Source organism: Bos indicus, chromosome 26 (genome assembly GCF_029378745.1).
Source record: "Bos indicus isolate NIAB-ARS_2022 breed Sahiwal x Tharparkar chromosome 26, NIAB-ARS_B.indTharparkar_mat_pri_1.0, whole genome shotgun sequence".
NCBI classification, from domain to species: domain Eukaryota; kingdom Metazoa; phylum Chordata; class Mammalia; order Artiodactyla; family Bovidae; genus Bos; species Bos indicus.
In genome coordinates, this window is record NC_091785.1 from 11,198,653 (window position 1) to 11,226,067 (window position 27,415).

Genomic DNA, 27,415 nt, shown 5'->3' on the forward strand with positions numbered 1-27,415 from the left:
GTCATGTCTGACTCTGCAATCCCATGGATTGAAATTCACCAGGCTCCTTGTCCAAGAGATTTCCCAGGCAAGAATACTGGAGTGGGTTGCCACTTGCTACTCCAGGGGGTTTTCCCAACCCAGGGATCAAACCCAAGTCTTTTGCATTGGCAGGCGGATTCTTTACCACTGAGCTACCTGGGAAGCCTTTTAGTATATTTACCAGCCCTTTATTTCCTGCCTTTTGGACAAGAGGCCTTGCATTTTCCTCTTGCATTGCTGCTGCTGCTAAGTTGCTTCAGTCGTGTCTGACTCTGTGCGACCCCACAGACGGCAGCCCACCAGGCTCCCCTGTCCCTGGGATTCTCCAGGCAAGAACACTGGAGTGGGTTGCCATTTCCTTCTCCAATGCATGAAAGTGAAAAGTGAAAGGGAAGTCGCTCAGTCGTGTCTGACTCTTCGCAACTGGGTCCTGCAATTATGCTGCCAGTCCTGGTGATAGGAAAGAGCAAAGGGATGGGATAGGATGCTAAATTCTAAGTCCCAAAGGTGCTGGGGTGGAATTTGATGTGCAGAGGATAGATTAGGTTCAGCACTTGTAGAAGTGTCTTCTCTCCACTAGACAGTTTTGGGAAATTTAAAATCTGTGGGGCTATGTTTGTCTCTTGTGACTTTTTTTTATCTTGTTCTATTGTCATTTCGTTTTGTTTGATGCTTTTTTTTCCAACTGATATGATTAGTCATATCAAACTGTAAGCATGCAAAATTCAAAAGTAACACTTGAGATTCTTATCTAAACATGTGAGTAGGCTTGTCAGAGGTAACATTTAATAACTACATACACAGACTTCTGAATGACTGTGACTTTTATGAAATATGAGAGGGATTATTGTTGTCCTTTCCTTTATTCTCCAAATGGAAAGGACCATGGAACTTTTTAGATGGTAAAGTTTTATGATTTATGCCTTCTAAACACAGACAGTGAAAACTAGGAGTCCTAACCACTAGAGCACCAGGGAATTCTCTCTATAAATATTTTTTGAATGAGGAAGAAAAACAGACAAGAAAGGTACTTCGGCTCAGATTTTTCCAGAAGGTGAGAATCACAGGCATGCATATTGGCTTTGACAGGCTTTACCCAAGTGTTGGTGCCAGAGGTGTTTGCCTCTTCAGAATTGAGAGGCCACCAAGAGGGGTGCTGCACAATGATGAACGCACATATTACAGAAATATAAAATAAGCCTAAAGCTCCATGGATATTCAGTTGAGGAATTAATCTAATTTTGGTCCATTGGGAGTGGTGACTAGACAATCAGGAAGTCTCCATGAAAGGGGCTTCCCTGGTGGCTCAAAGGTAAAGAATCCGCCTGCCAATGCAGAAGACTCAGGAGATGCAGATTCAATCCCTGGGTGGGGAAGATCCCCTGGAGGAGGAAATGGCAACCCACTCCAGTATTCTTGCCCAGAGAATCCCATGGACAGAGGAGCCTGGAGGGCTACAGGCCATGAGGTCACAGTCAGACACAACTGAGCGCACACACAGGCTAACACTGGCATGACCTTAAAGAAAACAAATGTTATTGGCTGTACATGTGCTTCTCACCCCAGATTATTTTTGCTGTCCCTTGGAATATTTGGGCATCTGACAGATGTCAGCAGACCTGGTTTCTGATCTCTGATTCCCATGCTGAATAACTGAGGGTTGCAATAAAGCTTCTAAATCTCTCAGGGTCTTGATTTCCTCATCTATAAATTAAGCATTTGGAGAAGCAAGACTGTATCAGTCAGATTGGATTAGATTGTGCTGCAATAGCAAACAACCCTGAACAGCCTCCAGGGGTTAGTAGGTTTTGTTCATGGTATCATCCAAGTGGTGTCTGCTATATCATTCTCAAAGATACTTTCTCTCAAGGGGTCAGCATACCTGCAGCCTCTGTCTTGTCACTGTGCTGGAAAATTCTTCTCTGGCTCCTGGAGAACTGGGAGCTGACAACAACTGATATTTGGTGAAGACTTTTTTTCCCGGTTGATGACGTTATCCACTAAGTCAGCACAGTAAGTAATCCACTGGGCAGCGCAGCCCAGTGGTTAGAAGCACTGTCACTCACCCACCATGCGACTTTGGACACATTATTCAACCTCTGTGTGTTATCATAAGGATTAAATGACTTAATCAATGAAAACTGTTTGGAATAATGCCCAACAAACACAGAGTAAGTGCTCAGGTAACATGAGAAATTATTTACAGGAATTGAGCTGTTGCTATAAGAGCTTCACAGTTTCATAGGACTCTAGATATCTATTACAATTAAGTTAATTTAGCCCCAGAAGAATTTGAGAAAAATAGGTCTCAGAGATGGGGGTTTCCTTTAAACAAACATTACTTTTCAAGTATCAACTCCAATTAATTTTTCAAGTACTAATAGAATGCCATGTAATTCCACAATGAAATGAATTTATTAACATAGACAATGTGTTTGGTAATAAGACATCTTGAAGCAAAAACAGGTAATCAATGCATATTAACAAGCACAGGGAGCAAATAACAAGAATGACTGCTTTAACAGCCTGCACAACCTTAAGCTTTTTATAAATTTTATGTGTAAGAAAGCATTACCAGTTACAAGGCAAGAGTGAAATATGATTTAAATGGTAGATTTAATGGTAGCATTATTTGTAAAGCAAAAGCCAGGAGACAATATAAATGTCCACCAATAAAAACATTTTAAATACATTATGGACTCATCTATATGAAATCTTAAGTACCTATTTTCAGTGAGGTAACCCTTGTGCATTGTTGATGGGACTGTAAATTGGTACAGCCACCATAGGAAACAGTATGGGACCCAACAATCCCACTGCTGGGAATAGATCCAAAGGAAATGAGAGCCCTAACGAGAAAAGATACCTGCGTCCCCATGCTCACAGCAGCGTGATTTATAATCGCCAAGACGTGGATGGATAAATGGATAAAGAGGGTGTGGTGTGTATATACAATGGAATATTATTCAGCCAGGAAAAAAACGCAAGGAAATCCTACCACTTTGCAACAATATGAAAGGGCTTTGAAGGTATTTTGCTAAGTGAAATAAGTTAAACAGAGAAAGACAAATACTGTATGATCTTACTCATATATGGAATCTAAAACAATAATCAAACTCATATAAAAAGAGATCAGACTTGTGGTTACCAGAGACAGAGGGTGGGGGAAAGCGGACTGGTGGGAGGTGGTCAGGAATACAAACTTCCAGTTATGAGATAAATAAGTAGTAGGGATGTCACGCACAACATGACGACTACAGCTGACACTATGGTATGACATACAGGAAAGATGTTAGAAGACTACATTCTAAGTGTTCTCTTCAGGAAGAGAGATTTTTTTCCTCTTTTCTTCTTTCTTTCCTTTTCAGTGTAGTTATATGAGAAGGTGGATGTTAGCTGAACCCATAATATATGTAAATCAAATCATCATGCTTATAAACGATTATATATAAAGTAGATAAACAATAAGGTCTCACTGCATAGCACAGGGAACTACATTCAGTATCTTGTAATAAACCATAATGGAAAAGAATAGGCGTCCCTGGTGGCTCAGTTGGTAAAGAGTCTGCCTGCAACGCAGGTTCGATCCCTGGGTAGGGAAGATCCCCTGGAGAAGGAAACGGCAACCCACTTCAGTATTCTTGCCGGGAGAATTCCATGGACAGAGGAGACTGGCGGGCTACAGTCCATGGGGGTCACAAAATCGAACAGCTGAGTGACTCACACTTTGACTTTGCTGTACACCAGAAACTACCACCACACTGTAAATCAAACATACTTCAATAAAAAATCATCAATATGTATGCCTCGAACTTACATAGTGACTAAGGTTGATTATTTCTTAATAAAACTTGAAAAAAGTGGAAAAAAGAATTAACTGCCCGGTAGGCACTGATCCTCTGAACTGACAAACCCCCGTGTAGGCTGCTCTCCTCGCCTCTGTCTTCAGTTCTCTTGGCTGCTTCCTGGTGCTTCATACTTTTCTCCTCCAAGCTTATTCTGCTCAAGGACCCTGCTCTCAGCCTCTCCCAGGAAGCTCTGAAGACAAGTCTTTGCTGCCAGCCACAAGCCTCTTTTTTAATTTCCAGCCGCCCTTCTTATAAAGCACCAAGCTCACTTCCAGAACTTTCCTCTCATCAAATTATATATAAAATAGATCAACTATTGATGAAATGCTTAAATGAATGATGAAAGCTTCTGCATGGAAGAACCAAGATGAAAGATTCCTTTTAACTCTATGACCCCTCACTCCCAGAACACAGGATCCATAAAATAGATGGGAGAAAAATCAGACTCAACCATCACATTATTTTAAATAAATCTACAGTTTATGATGACACATAACAAAACCTTATTGTAGCAAAAACAAACACTGCTTCTTTCCTGCATTATCTGTTTGTTATGGGGAACACATCGATGCTTTTATGGATGGTGCCAATCAAATAAAGTTATGTAGAGCAGCCTAGGGAGAGTTGCCAGAGAAGAGAGTTCAGTCTGAACAAAGGTACCTCTAGAGGAAAGAGCTGGCACATGCAGATTTCAAGTGTGTATTTATTCCAAACGTAAATAAGGTGAATGCATCTCAGTGTATGGCCATTTAATGCAAGTATATTCAACACTATGCTCTTGAGTAAAAGAAAAAGAGGACCCATGACCAAAAGAGATGAGAATCCCTGCATTTGTGCTGTTTCTCTCCTTCAACCTAGAGTTCAGCCTCCACTACCACAGCCAAGTGCAAAATGAAGCAAAAGAATTTCAATTTTGGGCTTTAAGCTTCCCATGGCTTGGTATCCTGGTGAGCTGAGAGGCTCTCGTGGCTGTTTTGAACTTATAATTTTTGTCCTTTGTGGGATGAACTGCTTATGAAAATAAATGTCCGGCAATAGCCATGATATTTAGTCAAAAGTGTCGTAAAACTCCAGGTTTATAGGTCAGATATTATAAAAAGAGATCCCTATCCAGTGTCAGAAAATGACATTCCTTGCAAAGAAGAAGATATCTGAGCAGTCAAAGGAAACACACACACACATAACACACATATACACATTTATTTTCACAAAGACAGGTTCAGAGATAGAATGAAACTGAGTTAGGAAAAAAGACAAGCCAGATCATAATAATGAATCAAGAAGAAAGTCCCGCCTACCTGGTTACCGCTCGGGTGCAGATGGTAACAAGGAAACAGCCAGCCACGATCATCCAGCCCCAGCCTCCATCGGGAGGGGAGGTAGACCGAGCTCTTTTTACTTTAGCCATGCTTTCAATTCCTCTTTCTTCTTTTCCAAGTTACTCCAACAGCCCAGTTATGATCTTGGAAGGGTTTGCCGTCCAGTGACTTCCTGTTGGCATTCAAGATTGGCATAGAGTGCTACCTGGCACATGGGTTATTGGCCATCTAAAATAAAAAATCAGGACATATTTGTATTTCATTGCCATATCCAAAGATAGTTCTTCACTTGCTGAAAATGATTATCACCTTTCTCTTAAATATGAGTATTTGTGACTATGAAAACTGGACTGCAGCAGAGACAAGTAGTTCTTCTTGGAACCCATCCCTCATCTTCTTTTTAATAACAGATCCTCTCAACTTTCAAGTCAAGTCTAGGATGGCTGTTTAAACTATTTTCCATACCTTGAAGGTAGATGTGGCAACGTGGTTTAGTTAGACTAAAGGGATGTGAGCAACATAATACATGCCACTTCTGGTTCCTCAGCTCAAAGGCAAAGGATGTCTCAAGACACGCACCACCTCCTTTCCCACAGACCGGAACATGGATGAGGAGATGAGACAGCTCCAACCATACATGCCTGAACATTGCCCTGGGGGCTGGCAGAGCTACGGAACAGGAAGAGCCTGAGTTCTCAAACGACTCTGTGGGGAAGAGGTGCCTCTCCAGGTCTGGGTTTCACCTACTCACTATTATGCCAAAGGTAAATATGCCTCAGCTGTATTTGTGCTGTGCTGTGCTGAGTGGTTTCAGTTGCGCTGACTCTCTGCTACCCTATGGACTGTAGCCCCCCAGGTTCCTCTGTTCATGGGATTCTCCAGGCGAGAATACTGAGTGGATTACATGCCAGCTCGCTATGCTGGAGTCTTTCAACAGCTTAGGCTATGTCTTAATTATTATACTAAATGATTCTGACAGTAACTGCTTTGGCATTTCTGACCAAGAATGCTATAATTCTTAGATGGAAAAAACTGAAACGAGAATGAAAAATAATGAAACAGAATACAAAGCCCAGAAACCAGTACATAATAATTCAATAAAACTAAATAAGGTAGCGAAGAGGGATGGATGGAAAAAAAAGATTATTTGCTACATCCTGTTATAACTCTCCATTTAATTTTTGACTTTCTAGATAGATCAGAATTACATGGGAAAAAAAAGTAATTTAAAATCTAGGTGAAAATACAGGCAAACATTTATCTGATCTCTGAATGGGAAAAGGACTCCCTGCGGTGTAAAGTGATATCAACAAATTAAGGGAAACTTTTGTTGATTTGTCCAAATCAAAATTTAGCATTTATATACATTAAACCATATAATAAATACAACCAAAAGGTAAACCATAGACTTGGGTGGGGGAGGAAATTAGCAATGCATGATTCAAAATCTGCAATGTTAATTCATTAATTCAACTACTGACACTTATGGAGTATCTAATATATGTTAGGCATTATTCTGGACACGAAGGATTTGATGGTGAGCAAGACACAAACACATCTCCTTTGGGAGATTCTAAGGCTCCCCTATGGTCTCACCTCCAGCCGCTCTGTTCTTTGTATAATCCTGTTCCTTGCATTTCCGCAGGACCTATGATTCCCTTCTCACCAGAATATGGCACATGTGATGGGACAGGTGTGACTAGTTCATGCTGAGTAAGACTCAGACCTGGGCTTCCCTGATGGCTCAGTAGTAAAGAATCCGCCTGCCAATGCAGAAGATGCAGGCTCAATCAACGGTCTGGGAAGATTCCACATGCCACAGAACTAAGTTCATGCTGCTGCTGCTGCTGCTGCTAAGTCACTTCAGTCGTGTCCGACTCTGTGACCCCATAGACGGCAGCCCACCAGGTTCCCCCGTCCCTGGGATTCTTCAGGCAAGAACACTGGAGTGGGTTGCCATTTCCTTCTCCAATGCATGAAAGTGGAAAGTGAAAAGTGAAAAGTGAAAAATGAAGCTGCTCAGTCGTGTCTGACTCGCAGTGACTCCGGGACTGCAGCCCACCAGGCTCCTCCGTCCATGGGATTTTCCAGGCAAGAGTACTGAAATGGGTTGCCACTGCCTTCTGAACTAAGCCCATGAGCCACAACTACTGAAGCCCTTGAGCCCTAGAGCCCATGCTCTGCAACAAGGGAAGTCACTGGAATGCAGATAGAGAGTAGCCCCCATGAGCCACAACTAAAGAAAAGCCCATGCAGCAACGAAGACCCAGAAGAGTCATAAACAAATCAATAAATATTAAAAAAATAGATGTTATATCTATATATAGTTTTTTTAAAAAAAGCCTCACTCTTGCCAGCTGACTCGCTCTTGCTCTTTCACAGGCCTTAAAAAAGGAAGCTGCCGTGTTACATGCTGCCATGGAGAGGGCCATGTGGCAGCAAACCACGTGGCATCTGAGGACAGCCCCCAAAGGCTAAAGTGACAGCAAAAAGCTAAAGTTCTCTGTCCTACAAGAGAAAGGAAATGAATTCTGCCAACATGCCAAGTGAGCTTGAAAGCAGATTTTTCCCTTGTTGAGCCTCCAGTAGAGAACACAGTCTGGCTGACACTCTGCAGCCTTGGGAGACCCTGAGCCAAGCACCCAGCTAAGCCAGGCCTGGGTTTGATCCCATAAGAACTGTGAGATCAAGTGTTTCTTATGGTATACTTTGGCATGTCCAGCAAGCTTCTTAATTAGAATTAAAGATGAATTCTTTATGCGGCTACATAAGAGTTTTAACAGGTGATTTTTCCATTGGATTGAGCCAATCACCAGTTTTGGGTAGAATTTTATTATGATCAACAGAAAAAATTTTAAGTAATATTAATTATATGAAACATTATGTCAAGTATGACTAAGCATGTATTGTTTGGCGAACACAGACCATGCACCATCTGATAAATTATAGACAAACCAATTTAAAATTTAAATTTACTTTAAAATCACAACTTTCTCAAGAAAATGGCACACAGTAAAATCTTGCAAGCATGGATCTTTTAAGCTACTGGAACAAATTGGCAGCTTTGAGTTCAAAGAGCAAATGCAAAACAAAGATAGGGAGCCCAAGACAACAAGAGTGACTCCATGTAGACAGACCTCTTAAATTTGCTTCTTTTCAAGACTCAGAAGGGCCCCTCCTTCATCTTAATTAGCCATCCTGTGAATGTGGAGAGACTGACAAAGCAGATGGAGTGAACGGCTGGAGAGGATAAATCTGTCAGAAGTACTAGAAGAGCAATATTGGTACAAATATTCAGTCTACTGATTGACAGAAAGTCAAAATTATTATCTGAAATGCTAATATTGCTAATCACTGGGCTGGGGACAGTGAAAGTGAAAAGCGAAAGTATTGTTCAGTTCAGTTCAGTTCAGTTTATTTCAGTCACTCAGTCATGTCTGACTTTTTCAACTCCATGGACTGCAGCATGCCAGGCTTCCCTGTCCATCACCAATTCCCAGAGCCTATTTAAACCCATGTCCATCTAGTTGGTGATGCCATCCAACCATCTCATCCTCTGTCATCCCCTTCTCCTCCTGCCTTCAATCTTTCCCAGCATCAGGGTCTTTTCAAATGAGGTGGTTCTTCATATCAGATGGCCAAAGTATTGGAGTTTCAGCTTCAGCATCAGTCCTTCCAATGAATATTCAGGACTGATCTCCTTTAGGATGGACTGGTTGGATCTCCTTGCAGTCCAAGGGACTGTCGAGAGTCTTCCCAACACCACAGTTCAAAACCATCAATTATTCCGTGCTCAGCTTTCTTTATAGTCCAACTCTCACATTCATACATGACTACTGGAAAAACCATAGCTTTGACTAGATGGACCTTTGTTAGTAATGCCTCTGTTTTTTAATATGCTATCTAGGTTGGTCATAGCTTTTCTTCCAAGAAGCAAGCATCTTTTAATTTCATGGCTGCAATCACCATCTGCACTGATTTTGGAGACCAAAAACATAAAGTATCTCACTGTTTCTGTTTCCCCATCTATTTGCCATAAAGTGATGGGACCGGATGCCATTATCTTAGTTTTCTGAATGTTGAGCTTTAAGCCAACTTTTTCACTCTTTTCTTTCCCTTTCATCAAGAGGCTCTTTAGTTCTTCACTTTCTGCCATAAGGGTGGTGTCATCTGCGTATCTGAGGTTATTGGTATTTCTCCCAGCAATCTTGATTCCAGCTTGTGCTTCATCCAGCCCGGCATTTTGCATGATGTACTCTGAATATAATCACTGCAGATGGTGATTGCAGCCATGAAATTAATAGATGCTTACTCCTTGGAAGAAAAGCTATGACCAACCTAGATAGCATATTCAAAAGCAGAGACATTACTTTGCCAATAAAGGTCCATCTAGTCAAGGCTATGGTTTTTCCAGTGGTCATGGATGGATGTGAGAGTTGGACTATAAAGAAAGCTGAGCATGGAAGAATTGATGCTTTTGAACTGTGGTGTTGGAGAAGACTCTTGAGAGTCCCTTGGACTGCAAGGAGATCCAACCAGTCCATCCTAAAGGAGATCAGTCCTGGGTGTTCATTGGAAGGACTGATGTTGAAGCTGAAACTTTAATACTTTGGCCACCTGATGCAAAGAGCTGACTCATTTGAAAAGACCCTTGATGCTGGGAAAGACTGAGGGCAGGAGAAGGGGATGACAGAGGATGAGATGGTTGGTTGGCATCACAGACTTGATGGACATAGGTTTGGGTGAACTCCAGGAGTTGGTGATGGACAGGGAGGCCTGGCGTGCTACGGTTCATGGGGTCGCAAAGAGTCAGACATGACTGAGCGACTGAACTGAACTCTGAATATAAGTTAAATAAGCAGGGTGACAATATACAGCCTTGATGTACTCCTTTCCTGATTTGGAAATTGTGTTCAACTGTTTGTGACCCCATGGACTGTAGCCTGCCAGGCTCTTCTGTCCATGGAATTCTCCAGGTAAGAATGCTGGAGTGGGTAGCCATGCCCTTCTTCAGGGGATCTTCCCCACCCGGGGATTGAACCCAGGTCTCCTGCATTGCAGGTGCATTCTTTACCATCTGAGCCATCTGGGAAGCCCCAGGCTGGGGACAGAGTCATACCCAAAACACTGGGCTAAGCGAAAACAGCATGGAAGTAGCTTTTCAGACCATTTCGATAGGCCACGCTGCTATGATGTATCGTTATAGACAGTATCTCATTTAACTTTTACAGTAACCATAGGTGTGTGTTGTAGTTGTTCAGTCATGTCCCACTCTGCAACCCCATGGACTGTAGCCCACCAGGCTCCTCTGTTCATGGAATTCTCCAGGCAAGAATATTGGAGTGGGTACCCATGCCCTTCTCTGTGGGATGTCCCCCACCCAGGGATCAAACCCAGGTCTCCTGCTTTGTAGGCAGATTCCTTACCATCCGAGCCACCAGGGAAGCCCACAATAACCACAGACAGTAGGTATTATTATCCCTATTTTATATATACCCCAGCTCAGACTAGAGAGAGTCAGTAATTTTCCTATTATTAACACTATCAAGCAGCAAAAGTGGGACATGAATCAGTCTTTTCCTAACAATGCCTGACACTGTTTCCACCACCTTTCATCACTCCTTGATGTAAATTCATATACACTTTTATTTAATCAAATGCAAGTAATTCTTGCTGAAGACACACCAGTAGGATGACATTAATTACAGCCTGATGCAGCTAGAAATACAGTTCTTTAAATGGTACCATTGGCATTCCCCTGGCATGCCTAAGGTCACTGACTTAATCAGCCAGGGAACTCGCCAATGTGATGATATTTGGAGATGGGGGCCTTTGGGAAATGATTAGGTCATGAGGGCCCCGCTCTTGCAGAATGGGATTAGTGCCCTTTTAAAAGAGACCCCAAAGAGCGCTTTTGTCCCTTCTGCCATATGATGTCACAGTAAAAACAGGACCCATGAAGAGGGTTCTCACCAGACCCTGAGTATGCCAGTGCCTTGATCTTGGAATTTCCAGCCTACACAACTATAAGAACTAACAATTTGTTGTTTAGGCAACCCAGTCTGTGATATTTTTGTTGTAGCAGCTGTATCAAGAAACCTAAACATTCAGATTTCCAAACTGTCTTGAAAAACTTAGAGCACTGAAGACATTGGTCTGGCATTCATCCGTGGCCCCATCAGCTGGAGCCAAGAATGGCACTCCTCCTTTGGATAAGGCCTGTACATCCCCCTCCACCCTCCCCTGACCTCCTGTGCTGCCCAGTCTCTGCGCCGTTTCACTCATGTATGACCCCTGCCGGGTCCCTGGAGGCAATAAGATCTTCCACTTCAGCCGGTTCTGTGTCGCTATAAACCAGCTTCTTGAACAGCCACATCTGAGTCGTGTTCGTGGCATGCTTTATGTCTAGCCTCTGACACTTTCAATAGGACTAGCATTCGAGTTCTACCAACACTTGCCTACAAATGCACATGATGTAATAACTCACAAATTGGACACAATTAGGTGTCATGAAATGACAGAATCCATTGTACAAGTGAAAAAGCCAGAGCTTAGAAACATCTGCCTTGGTATAATCCTAGCCTCTTCCTAGGGTTCTCCATTAAAATAGTCCCCAAGGTTAAACTGTCTTCCAATTTAAGATTATGGATCCATCTACCCATAAATGGCCTGTGTGAGACGTCTGTGCTGCCTGGCACTTGAAAAACTTTGAGACAGGCAGTGCGATGCAATAGCTCTTTGGAAAGCAACATAGTGCAACATATCAAGAATTAGAAAGTTATTCATGTTCTTTGAAGAGTAATCTCAGTTCTGGGAAGTTAGCCTAAGAAAACAACTCAAGAGAAGCTAAACACTATGAGAAAAAAATAATAGCTGTGCTTTGAATAACATGTAAAACCAAACCAGTGTAAATGCTTGACAACTGGGAAGTGTCTGGAGAATCATGACATATGAAACAAATGGGACAGTAGTCAATGCTTTAAATTATAAACTAAAAGATGATACTGTAATATGGGAATCATTTATGATACAATGTTAAAACAAAAAGAGGACTCTAGAATTGTGTGTACAATGTGAGGTAAGCCATGCAAAATTTCTATAAGGGTTGTATACTTGTGTCATATGGAGTGGGAAGACTATACAGAAATATAGCAGGATGGTATAATTAAGTTGGGCTTCCCTGGTGGCTCAGCTGGTAAAGAATCCACCTGCAATGCAGGAGACCTGGGTTCAATCCCTGGGTTGGGAAGATCCCCTGGAGAAGGGAAAGGCTACCCACTCCAGTATTCTGGCCTGGAGAATTCCATGGACTGTACAGTCCATGTGATAATGATTAATTTAAAAACTTCATTCAATACCATAATATATACAATTTTCTGAAATAAATATTTCAGGTTACTCCTGCCGTATAAATATGAACACAAAAATCTCTTTTGTATAGTTTCTCTAGGACTAAAAAAACCCGTATCATTTATTGATGCTGTACATTAAAAATTAGGTGATTATCCCATAAAAGACACAGGGAAGGTAACAGCCCCTGGCAAAATAAAATGTCCTGTTTCCTTACAAAGATATTAAACATCATTAAGTCCTGTTTCCTTACAAAGATATTAAACATCATTAATTTTTACTTTGCCTCTGCTATCCCCAGATGATTCCATTTTCATTTGTTTCAATTAGACATCTTCTCTTTGGCGTTCCCACATCTTATAAGTTAAGAACTAACTGGTGAGTGTCTCTCTAAAAATATAATTGCATAAATCCAAATTAAAAGGTAAATAACAGTATAGTAAGCAAAGGTCTGCTGATTAGAGTCAAGCTGGGCAAAACCACAGACCACGGAACCTCCTCACAGGGTTCCAGGGTGGGAAGAAGGGACCTCTCTGAAAACATCAGTATGCGAGACTATTAATAGTTCCTCATGAATAGTCACTCTGGAGCCTCACAAATCTCAGAGATAGGCACAATTTTCCCTCTTCCACGAGGATGAAACCGAAGCTCACAGAAGCGAAGGCACTCACCTGACAACACTGTATGAATTGAAATGGAGATAAGGAACTCTGGTAGAGTTTAGATAGCACACTCGCCCATCTGCCCTCCAGACTTCAAAACTGTTATTGCGCATTTGTGTCAACAAGCCACGGTAAAGCTTGAGCACTCGTTCATGTGAGTGAGTGACCAAGACCAAAGGAAGTGGGGGTGGGGGGGTGGGGGTGAGTTGAGGAGAGAGGTTAACCACAGGGTTAACTCAAGAGTATGCGGCTGCTCACAAAACAACACGTGAGTCTCTTTCAAAACAAGTCATGTAATAGATTTATATGTATTCAGAAGAGATGCACAGGTTAAACAAAACTAATCTAGTTTCCTAGACACTTTGGAGCAGTCTGTGGTTCCCCTGGAATATTAGCCTGAGCTTCTTGTAAATAATTAACCCACCTGATATGACACAGATATAATGGAAACATCGTTATTAAGAGCATACCTAAAACTATAGGCAAAGAGAGTACATTTCCATCAGGCCATTCTTCATTTTCCCAAGCAGCCTTCCATTTATTTCATTTTAACATCCAACCACTAAAATATAATTGCATTCTGCATTTCATTCTGGCTTCAGGAAAAAAAAAATTGAAACAAAAGACGCTCTATATCATGATGTTCCTCTAAGTGAACGTGAAGGTGAAGTCGCTCAGTCGTGTCCGACTCTTAGCGACCCCATGGACTACAGCCCACCAGGCCCTCTGTCCATGGGATTTTCCAGGAAAGAGTACTGGAGTGGGGTGCCATGGGATATATGTTCCATTTCACTTTGTCCCCTTTCAAAAATCTACTCATTTGCAAAGAATTCTTGCTAACAGTCAATCACCTTCAAATAAAGCACTCCATTTGTAGGGCAAATCTGTCACATTGCCCTCCGTAAAGTTTTCTGAAGTGATCCCTCTATCACTAGAAAAACTGCACATCTTATAGACAGAAAAGGCACTTATTTGGGTAGGCTTCCAACACTGTCTTTCCGTTATTCTTCCCTCCTCAATCCCTCCTTATTTCCAGTGTCTTAACTTTCAGTAGTATCCGTACTTTTTAAATTGGTTTGCTGCCTTGAGAGGTAAAGGTGAGGCAGAAAGATACCAAGAGTGGGATTCGAGACCACTGGGTCTGAGTGACACTACTTACTTGCACGACACTGCGTGATATCACTTCCTGTCACTGGTCCCCAATCCATAAAAACAAGCCATCAAATTACTGATGTCAGACTTCAAACCAGTTGGCTGATTGTTAAGTGTCTCTCCCCCAATATCTAAGATACCTGGTAGACGTGGTATCGTCTTTTTTACTGTGGAAAACAAGGACATGGATTCCATCCAGAATAAATCCATCTGTAAACAAGAAGTCACAGGAGTGTGTTGCAGGGGAAGTTCCCACCACACAGAAAGGGAGTGTAGAAACCTATGCCACGAAAGGAAGCGGAAATTTTTTTTTGCCACTATGAGTGGCATGTGGAACTTACCCAGTTTGTGTGTGTGAACGGTCTCTTGTGTCTGACTCTTTGTGACCCTGTGGATTGGGCCCACCGGACTCCTCTGTCCATGGGATTTTCCAAGCAAAAATACGGGTGTGGGCTGCCATTTCCTACTTCAGGGGATCTTCCCCACCCAGGGACTGAACCTGTGTTTTTGCATGCCCTATGTTGGCAGGCATTCTTTTCCACTGCCCCACCTGGGAAGACCATGGAACTTCCTGGACCAGGGATCAAATCTGCCACCCCAAATAGTGGAAGTGCAGAGTCTTAACCACTGGACCAGTAGGGAAGTCCTGAAAGAGGTTACTCTAAATGTGAAAACCTGTTAGAAACTTTTTTAGATTGAGGTATAATTTACATACAGTAAAACACAACCATTTTATGTCTACATTTTGATGACATTTGACAAATGTACACACTCATGTAACCTCAACCACCACAATCAAGATACAGAACACTTTCATCACCCCAAACATTTTTTCATGCTCCTTTGCAGTCAGTCTCCACCAGCCTCAGCATTGCATTACCACAGGTTTGCTCTCTGTTGATAAAGATGAGTTTTGCCAGTCACTATTTTCATAAATATGGAATCACACAATATGGACGATTTTGCTTCTGGCTTCTTTCGCTTATGATAATATTTTGAGATTCATTCATGCTGCTGTGCATATGTGCACCTGATTCATTTTGTATTGTGAGCAATAATCTGTTTTATGAATATATTACAGTTTATTTATCTGTTGGTGGACATTAGGGTTGTTTTCAATTTTAGACCATCATGAATAAAGTGTCTGTGAACATCTGTATACAAGTCCTTTGTGGACACATGTTTTAATTTTCTTGAGTAAATACCTAGGAATGAAATTGCTGAGTCATACTGTAAGTGTATATTTAAACTTAGAAGAAACTGCCAAACTGTTTTTTGACATAGCTGTGTGGTATTACCAGTAATATATTAGAGCTCGGAGGAGGGCATAACAACTCACTCCAGTACTCCCGCCTGGAAAATCCCATGCTCCCAGAGGAGCCGTGGGGTCACAAAGAGTCAGACATGACTGAGGAGACTCAGCACAGCACACGTATTAGAACTCCAGTGTGTAATGCAGTCTCATTGTAGCTTTAATTTGTACTTTCCCGACTACTCATGATGTTAACCATGTTTTATTAACTATTTATATATCTTCTTTTGTGATGTTTCTGTTCAAACAGCATGCTCATTTTTAATTGGGTTTTTATCTTATTGAGATACAAGAATTATTTATATAGTCTAGATATAAGTCTTTTGTAGATATTTGTATTATAAATATTTTTTCTTATCTGTCAGGAAGCATTTAACAGGAGGCTTCCTGTGTGCTGTTTTGGATCTGTCAGGAATTCTCTGTTCCTTATTAATTCCTGAATACCCAGGAATTAAGAGGAGAGGCAAGCCTCTCCCGGGGGCTGAGGAATCCGGGCATTTCCTTCATTAGTGTTTCTATATGGTGATAAGTACCCTCTTCCTTCTTGTGAACCATACGGTAAAAGTGATTGTTTACAACTCTCTCTCTCCTTAATATGGATTGCCTATGTTTTGTAAGTCTGGAATTTTAATCTTTATCTTTGCTGAGAACAACTACATTGTAAGACAGTATATATGCCCACACCATGTTGATTAAAACACCTTTGCTCCATCAGAGCTCTGGTCCCCGTGTCTTTCTTTCTCTCTCTCTCTCCCTCTCTTTTTCAGGCTGATCCCCTGGAGCACAGAGGCTCTCTGAGTTCACTTTCCTGCCCGGGCTTCTAAGACCCTCTCGAGAAGGCGCTCTGCACCTTCACCCCATCGAGAGGGCGCCTGAGGCCTTCGTGAACAGAGCAAGCCCCGTGTAGGGGCTTTATTGGCTTTCTGTGTAAACCAAGGAATATCAGCCTCTTTCTCTCCTTTACTTTCTTATCGTCGACTCTGGACCACCAGGTTCCGGTCCATTAAAGGACCTCAACACTTATCCTGTGGCTTTCCCATTAACTTCTCAATGGTGCAGTTTTGAAGAGCAGAAACTATTACTTTTGGTGAACTGAAATTTATTATTTCTAAATATTAGTAGCTGTTGCTGAAACTCAGCAAACTGGCACTCAACCCGTGCCAAATAGAAACACGGGAGTGGGGTTTTAGGTTAAATAGAAAAGAATAGCTCTTACTGTTTTGCCAGGCAAAGGGCAGCACAGTAGGCTAATGCCCTCAAGATTATGTGTCCCACACTGGAGGGGGCAGTGAGGACTCTTATAGTGTTCAAGTAGCAGAGCACGATCAACTTGTGGACAATTCTTGGATTGGTTGGCATCAGGGTGAAGTTTCGAACATCATCAACCTGCTAGTTTCAACCAATCTAGGTCAATCTGGCCTGGTGGCCAGCAATTTTCATTTGGTGCAGGTCTGCTTCCTGTAAAACAACTTAGGAATGTGTGCCAGCCCTTTATCTATATAATTTGATGATTCTGTTATGTGGTGGATTTACAGTCTAAATTGTTACCAGTTTCCCAGCCCAACAGCTATTCTTTGTTCCTGCATCTTTACATGTACCAATCATTAAATCTTGATTTGATTAAATCAGTATTTTGCTTCAAGGGCATGGGGGCTTGTACACAATTTTAGAGTGAACAATTAGAAATTGGAATTTTAAAGTATTGCCTTACATTATATTTCATCAAAAGTCATGAGATGCCTGCGAATGATTTTAACAAATGTATGCATTATTTGCTCATTGCTGTTGTTACTGTACAGTCGCTAAGTCATGTCTGACTCTTTTCAACACCATGAACTGCAGCATGCCAGGATTCTCTGTCCATCACTATCTCCCAGAGTTCGTTCAAACTCACGTCCATTGAGTCAGTGATGCTATATAACCATCTCATCCTCCATCCCCTCCCTTCTCCTCTTGCCCTCAATCTTTCCCAGCATCAGGGTCTTTTCCAAAAGGTCAGCTCTTTATAACAGGTGGTCAAAGTACTGGATCTTCAGTTTCAGCATCACTCCTTCCAATGAATATTCAGGACTGATTTCCTTTAGAATGGACTTGTTGGATCTCCTTGCAGTCCAAGGGACTCTCAAGAGTCTTCTCCTACACCACAGTTCAAAAGCATCAATTCTTCCGTGCTCAGCCTTCTTTATGGTCCAACTCTCACATGACTACTGGAAGAACAATAGCTTTGACTAGACGGACCTTTGTTGGCAAAGTGATATCTCTGCTTTTTAATACACTGTTTAGGTTTGTCATAGCTTTTCTTCCAAGGAGCAAGCATCTTTTCATTTCATGGCTGCTGTCATGGTTTACAGTGATTTTGGAGCCCAAGAAAAGAAAATCTGTCACTGTTTCCACTTTTTCCCTATTTGCCATGAAGTGATGAGACAGGATGCTATGATCTCAGTTTTTTGAATGTTGTGTTTTAAGCCAGTGTTTTCACTCTCTTTCACCCTCATCAAGGGGCTCTTCAGTTCCTCTTCGCTTTCTGCCTTTAGAGTCGTATCATCTGCATATCTGAGGTTGTTGATATTTCTCCCGGCAATCTTGATTTCAGCTTATGAGTCATCCAGTCTAGCATTTCACATGATGTACTCTGCATGTAAGTTAAATAAACAGGGTGACAATATACAGTCTTGATGTACTCCTTTCCCAATTTGGAACCAGTCTGTTGTTCCATGTCTGGTTCTTAACTGTTGCTTCTTGACCTGCATACAGGTTTCTCAGGAGACAGGTAAGGTGGTCTGGTATTCACATTTCCCATAGTTTGTTGTGATCCACACACTCAAAGGCTTTAGTGTAGTCAATGAAGCAGATTTTTTTTTTAAATTCCTTTGCTTTTTCTATGATCAAACTGATGTTGGCAATTTGATCTCTGGTTCCTCTGCCTTTTCTAAATCCAGCTTGTACATCTGGCATTTCTCCGTTCACATACTGTTGAAACCTGGCTTGGAAAACTTTGAGCATTACTTTGCTAGCGTGTGAGATAAGTGCAATTGTGTGGTAGTTTGAACATTCTTTGGCATTGCCCTTCTTTGGGATTGTAATGAAAACTGACCTTTTCCAGTCCTGTGGCCACTGCTGAGTTTTCCAAATTTGCTGGCATATTGAGTGCAGCACTTTAACAGCACCATCTTTTAGGATTTGAAATAGCTCAGCTGGAATTCCATCACCTCCTTTAGCTTTGTTTGTAGTGATGCTTCCTAAGGCCCACTTGACATCACACTCCAGGATGTTTGGCTCTAGGTGAGTGATCACACCATTGTGGTTATCTGGGTCATTAAGAACTTTTTTGTTCAGTTCTTCTGTGTATTTTTGCCATATCTTCATAATCTCTTCTGTTTCTGTTAGGTCCTTGCTGTTTCTGTCCTTTATTGTGCTCATCTTTGCATGAAATGTTCCCTTGGTATCTCCAATTTTCTTAAAGAGATTTCCAGTCTTTCCCATTTTATTGTTTTCCTCTATTTCTTTGCATTGTTCACTTAGGAAGGCTTTCTTATCTCTCCTTGATATTCTCTGGAACTCTGTATTCAATTGGGTATATCTTTCCCTTTCTCCTTTGCCTTTCGCTTCTCTTCTCAGCTATTTCTAAGGCCTCCTCAGACAACTAGTTCCCTGACCAGGGATTAAACCCAGGTCCCCTGCATTGGGAATGCAGAGTCTTAACCACTGAACCACCAGCAAAATCCCTCATTTGCTCATTATACAAAACAAAGCTAAGAGAAACTTACAAAGGCCTGAGAGAGAGAGTGTGAGTGAACAAATTCATTCCACGGAAGATGGAGAAGATGTCATATCTACACAAGTCGGTTGTTTCACTGAAATCCCAATCAGCAGCCTTATTTCAAGCTGACAAGCTGATTTCAAAACTCATACAGAAATGCAAAGAACCTAAAAAATAGGAAATAATTTTCAAAAAATAGAACAAAAGTTGAAGAATTACACTAACTGATTTCAAAGACTTGCTCTAAAACCAAAGTAATCAAGAATAATATTGGCATATTAGATTAGTGGAACAGAATAGAGAGTCTAGAAATAACCCCACATGTTAATTCATATGGGAAGAAAATTACTCTCTAGTCTAACCTCACACCATATATAAAACCTAGTTCAAAATAACATATCTAAATATGAATGCAGAAAAAAAAATCTAGAAGAAAACATAAGAGAAAAACCTTCGTAACTGGGGGAGAGGCACCAGATTTTTACACAGGACATAAAAAGCAAAATGGACTCATCACTCTCATTTTCATAGAGGCTTGTGATGAAATTTTATTTTTTAACAGCAACAAAAGTTAAAGTGAGTGCAAGTTGCTCAGTCGTGTCTGACTCTTTGCAACCCTATACAGTCCATGGAATTCTCCAGGCCATAATAGTGGAGTGGATAGCCTTTCCCTTCTCCAGGGGATCTTCCCAACCCAGGGATCAAGCCCAGGTCTCTGGCATTGCAGGCGGCTTCTTTACCAGCTGAGCCACAAAGAAGTTGTTATTTCTTTCACATCTGTGTCCTTATAGAAGCAAATCTCAACCCCACCACAGCTCACTGCTGCTGCTGCTGCTGCTAAGTCGAGCCAGTCGTGTCCGACTCTGTGCGACCCCATAGACGACAGCCCACCAGGCTCTACCGTCCCTGGGATTCTCCAGGCAAGAACGCCATTTCCTTCTCCAATGCGTGAAAGTGAAGTTGCTCAGTCATGTCCGACTCTTCACGACCCCATGGACTGCAGCCTACCAGGCTCCTCCGCCCATGGGATTTTCCAGGCAAGAGTACTGGCGTGGGGTGCCATTGCCTTCTCCAACACAGCTCACTAGAGATTTCCAAATGAACTCTATTATTGCTTCTACAGTGGGATAATATTGTTTAATAGTAGATTGTAGCCCTTAGGGTGTCCCATTTGAAGTTCCTTACCTAGATACTCACTCCGGTCTCTGTAAAAACAAGAGGAAAACTCAATGTCCTCAACGACGGCATGTTGGCTGAGGACTGTCTGGTCCCATCTTCACCCCATCTATATGACCATGAACTTAGTCAAATATCAGCCTCACTCCCAGTCCTGCATCCCACTCCCACCTCTCTTATGATACTATAAGTTCCTTGCAACCCACTAAATACTCAAGCTTTAGTATTTTTTGCATGCTCTCTTCCTTGCCTTCAAATTTCTTCCTTCCCCACTTTCTCATCAGACTTATCTATCATTCTGCTTCAACTGCTGCCACCCACCCCCACTCTTCAAAATAGTTATCTCCCTTCCCCAGACTCTTGGAGCTCTCCGCACATACCCTTCCTGGCCCTTATCAAATGCAGTGTTGTTATCTATTTAATGTCTCTCTCTACCACTGGACTGTTTTAACTCCACGAAACAGAAGCTACCTTAAGTTGTCCTTGCTTTTTTTTCCCCAAATTTTCTCCACCATCTTCTAACTCCAACACACACACACACACAGTCTGATGCACAGTAAGAGCTCATCAGTGTCTAATAAATGAATAAGTTTTTCCTTCACCAGAGAGAACCCCAGCAAGTCATAAGAAATAAATTAAAAGCATAAATAACAGTCACTAGTTCTAAAATGGTAATTCAATTGAAAGATATAGGAAAAGCAGTTCATCTGCATCAGAAAGTTCTAATCTTCAGACATCAAGCAGGAGAATCAACCACCGGCGCTAGAAAATGAAGAATACTCATCACAACCAGGTTCTCTCTAAAGGACACACACCCAGGGCCAAACAGTCCAGTCACAGAGGAACCAGCCAGTACTTAGAGTTCAAGTCTCTGACGCCAGTGCCAGAGAGTAAGGCACACAGTACAAGAGTAACAACAGTTGCCGTTTGGGGCACTTAATTCACCAAGCTCTGCATTCACCATTATACGTATGTTATCTCACTTTAGCTTTATCCCAGCCCTGTGAAGGAGATATTATAATTTCTATTTCACAGATAAAAAAATGCTCTAACTATCCAAGATTCAGCCTTGGCCTGAGTCCAAAGCTTGTGGTCTTCATCTCTGGATCCTGCTGCTCTCCACTTGGCCTCCAAGCTAGCTGCTGCTGGAAGCTAGCACGGTTATGTTCAATCTTGTGTCTCCAGCACCTAGAGCAGTGCCTGGCATATATTTGCTAAATGTTGCGGTGAAATATGTATGAAATATGTATGGCAGAAAGTGAAGAACTAAACAGCCTCTTAATGAAAGTGAAAGAGGAGAGTGAAAAAGCTGGCTTAAAACTCAAAAACATTAAAAAAACTAAGATCATGGCATCTGGTCCCACCACTTCATGGCAAACAGATGGGGAAACAATGGAAACAGTGACAGACTTTATTTTCTTGGGCTCCAAAATCATTGCAGACGATGAGTGAAGCCTTGAAATTAAAAGATGCTTGCTCCTTGGAAGAAAAGTTATGACCAACCTAGACAGCATATTAAAAAGCAGAGACATTCCTTTGCCAACAAAGGTTCGTCTAGTCAAGGCTATGGTTTTTCCTGTGGTCATGTATGGATGTGAGAGTTGGACTATAAGGAAAGCTGAATGCCAAAGAACTGATGCTTTTAAACTGTGGTGTTGTAGAAGACCCTTGGGAGTCCCTTGGACTGCAAGATCAAACCAGTCCAACCTAAAGGAAATCAGTCCTGAATATTCATTGGAAGGACTGATGCTGAAGCTGAAACTCTAATACTTTGGCCACCTCATGCAAAGAACTGACTAACTGGAAAAGACCCTGATGCTGGGAAAGATTGAGGGCAGGAGGAGAAGGGGATGACAGAGGATGAGATGGTTGGATGCCATCACCAACTCAATGGACAGGAGTTGAGCAAGCTCCAGGAGTTGGTGATGGACAGGGAGGCCTGATGTACTGCAGTCCATGGGGATGCAAAGACTCAGACACAACTGAGCAACTGAACTGAGCTGAACAGCGAAATATGGGTTTCCCAGGTGGTGCAAGTGGTAAAGAACCTGCCCGCCAATGCAGGAGACATAAGAGATGCAGGTTCGATCCCTGGGCTGGGAATATCCCTGAAGGAGGGCATGCTAACCCACTCCAGTATTCTTTTCTGGAGAATCCATGGACAGAGGAGCCAGGTGGGCTACAATCCATAGGTTAACAGAGTCAGATACGACTGAAGCAACTTAGCACACATGCACAGTGAAATATCTTCTTGGTAAAAAGAGACCTCTCTCCTAGTCCCTGGACATTTTTATTACACCCTCTAACCAAGGACTGAATGTCTGGTTCCATCCCACTCCAAGCCTCAAGGCCCCACTGAACACGCAAGCCTGGGGGATGTGCATTAAATGGCCATCTTCCAGGTGTGATGTGAGGGAATTCCAGCACTTTCCTGCACAGCCTTTATCGCAATGGAGCAAAGCATCACAGATGATCCTTGCAGACTTTTATCCAGGGCAAACTCAAACCCCAAAAAGGGCTGAAAGTGGGAGGGGAATTAATGAAAACCCTTCTCTACTCTGCTCAGGTTTGTGTAGTCGCTGCCTCAAGGACTCAACTTGTTTTTTTTTCCACATGGACTCTCTGGGTCTTAGGGATATCTCCTAATGCATGTGGATTTATTTATTTATGTTGCCCAGTGAATTACACATATGCTGTGAAAAAAATATATTATTCTTAAGTGCAGAAAAACTAAAGACTAAAGTAAAGTGTTTTACTTTTTTGCTTTTCCTTTCTGCTTAGTCTTCACACAGATCCTGGTAACAGGGGAGTAAATAATTACTGTGTTCAACCAGAAATTTTTGAATGTCTGTCAGGACCTTTGGGCACTAAACTGAAACACTGACCTTAGATAATAAAGCTGCCGATCTTTCCACATTGTCTTTTAAGACTTTGAGGATAGGAATACCTTACATAAGATGTAGAATAAATGGCAGAGTGATTGATATGGTATTTGGACTACAGAAAAAGAGAAAAAGGTACAATTTGTGATTCATAAGAGGCAGAAGGTAGAAAGCAAGCTTCTTTCTCACCGTGTCAGTCCCTAAGCCAGAATCTAGGTAACATCCGAAAAACGCTTACTCCAGAGTCCAGCAGTTTGCTGACAGTGCAATGCATAACCAGGAGCTTGCCCCCAGTAACCATTTTCTACAAAAATACAGCTCTTTTCTCTCCTATTTGGAAATACAAGTAAAAGCAGTGATAGGCCTGAGCTGTAGCTAGCCCTCTTTGATAAAAAATATAACATGTTGTTAATATTCCAGCACTTAGCACAATGTCTGACAGAAAACTGGTGTTCAATATCTGTGCGGTTCAAGGAAGAAATTTTTGTGTCTAACTCAGTGACCCTGCAGAACTCTTTCTAATTTTATACTCTTAAGAGCATACAGAATTATTAAATCAGATTATGGTCTATCAGAGGCTTCTTGCTACGGAGAAAAAACGTGGAGCTTGAGATGCATTTCACAGAGTCGTTTTGATAGTTGACAGAGAAGCTTTTATTGCAGAACGGCGCTGCCTGCTTCTACCACATTTTCCTCACTCTGTAATCATTGCTCCCGCCATGGTGCTGACATGGGAGGGGAGCTGAGTGAAATATTTCAGTTGGCTGGAAGTTAACCCCTCAAGTCACAGAATGTTACAGAGAACCAGTGTTGAAGAGAATGCAGGCAGGGACTTCTCTGGCGGTCCAGTGGTTAGGACTTGGCGCTTCCATTGCATGGGGCACGGGTTCAGTCCCTGGCTGGGGAACTAAGATCCCACCAGCTGTGTGGAGCAGCCAAAAATAAAATGATTAAACATACAAAAGAGATAGCAAGTGGTAATTTACTGTGTGACACTGGGAGTTCAACACAGTGCTCTGTGACAACCTAGAGGGGTGGGATGGGGTGGGAGAGGGGTTCAGAAGGGAAGGGATACATGTATGCCTGTGGCTGATTCATGTTGATGTATGGCAGAGGCCAACACAATATTGTAAAGCACTTATCCTCCAATTAAAAAAAATAGAAAAAAAAAAAGAGAGAGTGCAGGCAGAACTCAGGTCTGCACTCAGAGTGTGAGCTCCCTGAGAGCAGGGAGCCTCAATGCTTCAGTGGCTAGCATGGTTCCTGAGAGAGAACAGGACTCAATAAACAGTAACAAGACACCCCCCCAGTTCTAGAGTTCTGGGTGGGAGCTTGAGGAATAGGGGCAAGAAATCATCCATTCTTATTTTGTTCTTTTTTTAAAAAAATTGTTTTGTTCTTTTTAGCCAGATTAATCTGTCCAACTAGATTAACCAGCCTTCCCAGTATCTGGGTTACGGAGCCCTAAGTACAGAGATGTCACTGAGAACACGGCGGGGCGAGGCCAAACCTGGAAACAGAACTTCACTGCCAGGCTGGCCGTCTCCTCTTGCTTTTGCAGAGTGACTGAAAACGAACGTGGGCTGCCGAGAGGCTCACCTACCAGGTCTGGCACTCGGCCCACTGTCTGGCCCACGCTGCACAGGCCATCAAATTCCACAGGCCCTCAGAGATGTTTATTTTTGCACTCTGTAGACTCTGCTCGCTGCTGGAGCCAGGGCAGGTCACACAAAGGACACGGTGTTGCCAAGCTGAGAATGTGGGGTGCTCCTCAGTGCAAGACCCAGAATCTGAATTTCTTCCTGGAAATGAACAAGTTACCAAAGTTTTTAGGAAAGTTCCTTCAAGATGTAGGTGATTGTCTCTGTCTCTGCCTTGATTGAAATAGTTAGGACTGAACCCATTCCTCTTACTTCCTTCTGGCTTTGGACTCATGGAAAAGTCTGATTAAAAAAAAAAAAAGGTTGGAAGTAATTCCCAACTTTTTTGCATGTGAGGTCCCTGTATACATCGCAAGGTATTTCCTTAGCCAAGTAAGGTAATAGTTGTATTTTTAGAATAAGTTATCTGTTGATTCATAAAATATGTAAAGGCAACAGTTAAAATGAATTTGAAGGCATTTTCAGATACATTTTATTTGAAGACTCACTAAGACACTTACAAACGTGAAAAATCGTGGTAACTGTGTAAGACATTCTTCTGTCCATTGACAGGATGCTGTCATGTACGTATGGATTTGTACACCTTGTACTAATTCTGTTGTCTTCTCGTGAGTCTGAGGACACCCCCCCCCCCCCACCAAGATTAGAAGCCTCTGTTTATTAAGGGTAAGCCTAGTGCCTTGAATAACATCAATTCCTTCTGGTTTACTTGATATATTATTTATTAAAGGTCCCAGTAGGAACTGAAAAACGGGAGATTCAACAAAAGTACTATTTAGAAAGGTGTTGGCAAGTGTTCATAAGATCTATCGAAGGTCAGCAGAGTCCTCAGGGACTGGTCCCATTACCACCTCTAGGCCAGAGAGGCTAAGGAAGAGAGAAGTTACTGGACTCTTCTGTAGAGTCACTGGGTAAAGGAAAATAGCCAGTTCGTGAGGATCTGACAGTGAAAAAAAATCAAGGAAATAAATACACCAACCTCACACTCCACCTGACTTCCAAGTCCCATCAGTGGCTGAACCCAACAGGAATCCAATTGATGTAGCCCCTACATGTCATGTGGAAAATTCTGAAAGAGATGGGAATACCAGACCACCTGACCTGCCTCTTGAGAAACCTATATGCAGGTCAGGAAGCAACAGTTAGAACTGGACATGGAACAACAGACTGGTTCCAAATAGGAAAAGGAGTACGCCAAGGCTGTATATTGTCACCCTGCTTATTCAACTTATATGCAGAGTACATCATGAGAGACGCTGGGCTGGAAGAAGCACAAGCTGGAATCAAGATTGCCAGGAGAAATATCAATAACCTCAGATATGCAGATGACATCACCCTTATGGCAGAAAGTCAAGAGGAACTCAAAAGCCTCTTGATGAAAGTGAAAGAGGAGAGTGAAAAAGTTGGCTTAAAGCTCAACATTCAGAAAACGAAGATCGTGGCATCCGGTCCCATCACTTCATGGAAATGGGGAAACAGTGGAAACAGTGTCAGACTTTATTTTTTTGGGCTCCCAAATCACTGCAGATGGTGACTGCAGCCATGAAATTAAAAGACGCTTACTCCTTGGAAGGAAAGTTATGACCAACCTAGATAGCATATTCCAAAGCAGAGACATTACTTTGCCAACAAAGGTTCGTCTAGTCAAGGCTATGGCTTTTCCAGTGGTCATGTATGGATGTGAGAGTTGGACTGTGAAAAAAGCTGAGCGCCGAAGAATTGATGCTTTTGAACTGTGGTGTTGGAGAAGACTCTTGAGAGTCCTTTGGACTACAAGGAGATCCAACCAGTCCATTCTGAAGGAGATCAGCCCTGGGATTTCTTTGGAGGGAATGATGCTGAAGCTGAAACTCCAGTACTTTGGGCACCTCATGCGAAGAGTTGACTCATTGGAAAAGACTCTGATGCTGGGAGGGATTGTGGGCAGGAGGAGAAGGGGACGACAGAGGATGAGATGGCTGGATGGCATCACTGACTTGATGGACGTAAGTCTGAGTGAACTCCGGGAGTTGGTGATGGACAGGGAGGCCTGGCGTGCTGCGATTCATGGGGTTGCAAAGAGTCGGACACAACTGAGAGACTGAACTGAACTGTCAGCCTGCCAGGGCAGAGAACTGAGTGGAAATGGATGGTCAGTGAACTTGGAGGCGCACATGGAAACTGTCCTGCACACCAGGGTAACCTAAAAGCTTGCCCTATAGTGCACAGGGCTATGGTTAAAAACGAGGTCAAGTTCTGAGCCAATCAACACCTTAAAATTATATTAAGCTAC

The 27,415-nt window shown here is 42.3% G+C and overlaps 1 protein-coding gene across 6 annotated transcripts in view; it reads right to left on the reverse strand.

Annotated features, from left to right (window-relative positions):
* The window catches only part of SLC16A12 (solute carrier family 16 member 12), a 99,654-nt gene that overhangs the window by 17,446 nt on the left and 54,793 nt on the right, over positions 1-27,415 (reverse strand). For 3 of the 6 annotated variants that reach the window (XM_070780456.1, XM_070780453.1, XM_070780455.1), the window contains one exon: positions 5,168-5,416. In XM_070780456.1, the coding sequence (XP_070636557.1) occupies positions 5,168-5,277 (110 nt within the window). In that variant the 5' untranslated portion in view covers positions 5,278-5,416. Of the gene's footprint in view, positions 1-5,167; positions 5,417-13,209; positions 13,360-19,431; positions 19,592-25,085; positions 25,285-27,415 lie in introns of those variants that run through there. The other 3 variants (XM_070780454.1, XM_070780452.1, XM_070780457.1) reach the window with 3 other exon arrangements.